Source organism: Nematolebias whitei, chromosome 8 (assembly GCF_014905685.2).
Source record: "Nematolebias whitei isolate Nwh7 chromosome 8, NemWhi1, whole genome shotgun sequence".
Taxonomy (NCBI): Eukaryota; Metazoa; Chordata; class Actinopteri; order Cyprinodontiformes; family Rivulidae; genus Nematolebias; species Nematolebias whitei.
In genome coordinates, this window is record NC_056505.1 from 27,037,323 (window position 1) to 27,039,346 (window position 2,024).

Sequence of the window (2,024 nt, forward strand, 5' to 3'; positions counted from 1 at the left end):
TTAATTTTTTTATGGGCATGAAAGGACAAGCACCTCTCAGCTCCGAATCTTCTGTAGCTTTTTTTCAGCTGTGCGTCCCTGACTGTTAAAATGTTAGGTTTTCTGGGTTTGGACCTGTAATTACTGTTAATTTGGTCAGGTTTGGACATTTTGATGGCTGGCTGTGGCCAGGTCAGATTTTTTTGGGCCAAAATTAAACTACCCTGCAAGCATCCGCTAGAAATCTAATCCGATATGCGTGGACCTCCAGACTCAGGCTCGTCCCGAGTCTGAGTGAGTTTAAGGTCACCATCAAGTGGGGTTTTGATTACATTTAATCCAAACAGATTACCTCAGGTTCAGAGGCCATGTATTGTAGTTCATGCAATGAAGACAAAAAAAAAAAAAAAAAGCCAGCCAACACATACATGTTTACATCTATGCCTGCATTCTGTGTATGCAAAGACCAGACAAGCGCTTTTCCATTAAATGTTTATTACAACTGTGCTTGACAGTTTTTTTTCCCCCCCCACCCATTCACAGGTTTGGGTTGGAAATCTTGCCCATGAAAAGTATGCACTCGGTACGTCGTTCAATAATCATCATCAATATGAAAGGACTATTAAACTTCAAAGCTGGCTTCAGACAAGCAGAATCAAAGGCGACTCTTCCTGCAGCAGCAGCAGCTGTGGCTCCTGCCTCGTCAACATCCAGAGCAGCTCGGTGCACAACCTAATACAACAGAGAGTTCAAATATGGACAGAATGAAGAAGAGAAATTCGAAACTGTACATTTTCTGTCATACCTCTGATGTCAGGTTACGTTCATTTTTAGAAATGCCATTCAGATTTGCATGATCAAACATGTCTGTCATTCCCATTTCCTTCAGCACATCATTCAGGGTGTAGGAAGTCTTGATGGAAAACTTGGGAATATAAATGCCACAATCCCTAAACAAATAACACAAAAGTAGACGTCAAGTGAGCAAGTTTAAAAACAAACCTTAAGAGCAATGCCCAAGCAATTACCTAGACTCTGTCACATTCAGCCATTCAGTAACATGAGCGGGACTGATAATGTTCTCCAGAGTAGTCATATTATCAGGCATCAGCAGCAGCATGGAGAAGGAGTTGCTGAAGGGAAGGTGGAGGACAAATGTGCCGATTTCTTCATCAAAAGTATAAAAGTGCTTTTCTATTTTCATCATCTGGACTGGAACCTGGAAAAGTGCAAAGGCACCGCATATTACAAGCACCAACAGTTTATATAAAAAATAAAAAGTACAACTTAAGCATACTGCCATTTCAAACCTTATTATTTTCATCCACGTTGAATTCATCCAGCTTGGTCAGGGCAGGATCAAACCCAATTGGCCACTTTCCTGTTTGAAAGTGAGCAAAAACAACTTGGTGGTAACCCAGTACAAGAAGAAGAAAAGAAAAAAAGATTATTATTTCTTAACCTTTGTAGTAAATGTAGTTGAGGAGATACAAGACTGTGCTTGAATTCAGGCTGTCGACCAGTTTGTTGATCCTTCCATTAGTCTTATCTGAAACGTACTTATTGAGGGTATTGACAGAGTCTATGGCCTTGGTGAAATCAACACTGAAGACTTTAACAAAGGAAAACTGCTTCAAGACATCCAGGAACTCAGGCTGAGGCTCAAACATGTTGTCTACAAACACAGCAGTACCTGAAGTGATGGTTTGTGCCTGTTCACTTTTAACAATTCTACAAAAGGCTTCCTCTACATCAGTTTGGGACAGCTGGAAGTTGTTGAACCCCAGGACATTGAAAATCTGTTGGTGGGTCTCTTCTCGGGCCCCAATAGACAAAGTGGCTAAGATCCCAGATACACAAAAGGGTGAGAAGAAGACGTTTTTGCCTCGAGTGTCAGAGAGACCTGATAATTCCCTGTACAGACGGAAGGCAAACTCTTTGTTGGCCGATAACACCATTGCCAATCCATCGTTGAAGCGGTCCACTGTGGTGTTTTGGACATGGCATGGATCATGAGCACCTCTTCCCACACAGACCACTGCTGA

At 41.8% G+C, this 2,024-nt stretch overlaps 1 protein-coding gene across 1 annotated transcript; it reads right to left on the minus strand.

Moving 5' to 3' along the window:
* Window positions 1–504: 504 nt before the first annotated feature.
* On the minus strand, window positions 505–2,018 carry LOC119413482 (serine protease inhibitor A3M). The gene is made up of 5 exons (XM_037680532.1): window positions 1,442–2,018; window positions 1,290–1,360; window positions 1,008–1,198; window positions 785–929; window positions 505–711 (listed from the first exon to the last, which is right to left on the minus strand). The coding sequence occupies exons 1-5, from the start codon at window positions 1,935–1,937 to the stop codon at window positions 517–519; spliced, it is 1,098 nt and encodes a 365-aa protein (XP_037536460.1). The 5' UTR covers window positions 1,938–2,018; the 3' UTR covers window positions 505–516.
* Between the last annotated feature and the right edge of the window lie 6 nt (window positions 2,019–2,024).

What these genes read in the sequence shown, in the direction of transcription:
- LOC119413482 (XM_037680532.1), bottom strand. Translation starts at nt 1,937, where the DNA reads ATGGTGTTATCGGCCAACAAAGAGTTTGCCTTCCGTCTGTACAGGGAA. An exon ending in CAACTACATTTACTACAAAG is followed by an intron (nt 1,361 to 1,441) that starts GTTAAGAAATAA and finishes ACTTTCAAACAG; the next exon opens with GAAAGTGGCCAATTGGGTTT. An exon ending in ACGTGGATGAAAATAATAAG is followed by an intron (nt 1,199 to 1,289) that starts GTTTGAAATGGC and finishes GCACTTTTCCAG; the next exon opens with GTTCCAGTCCAGATGATGAA.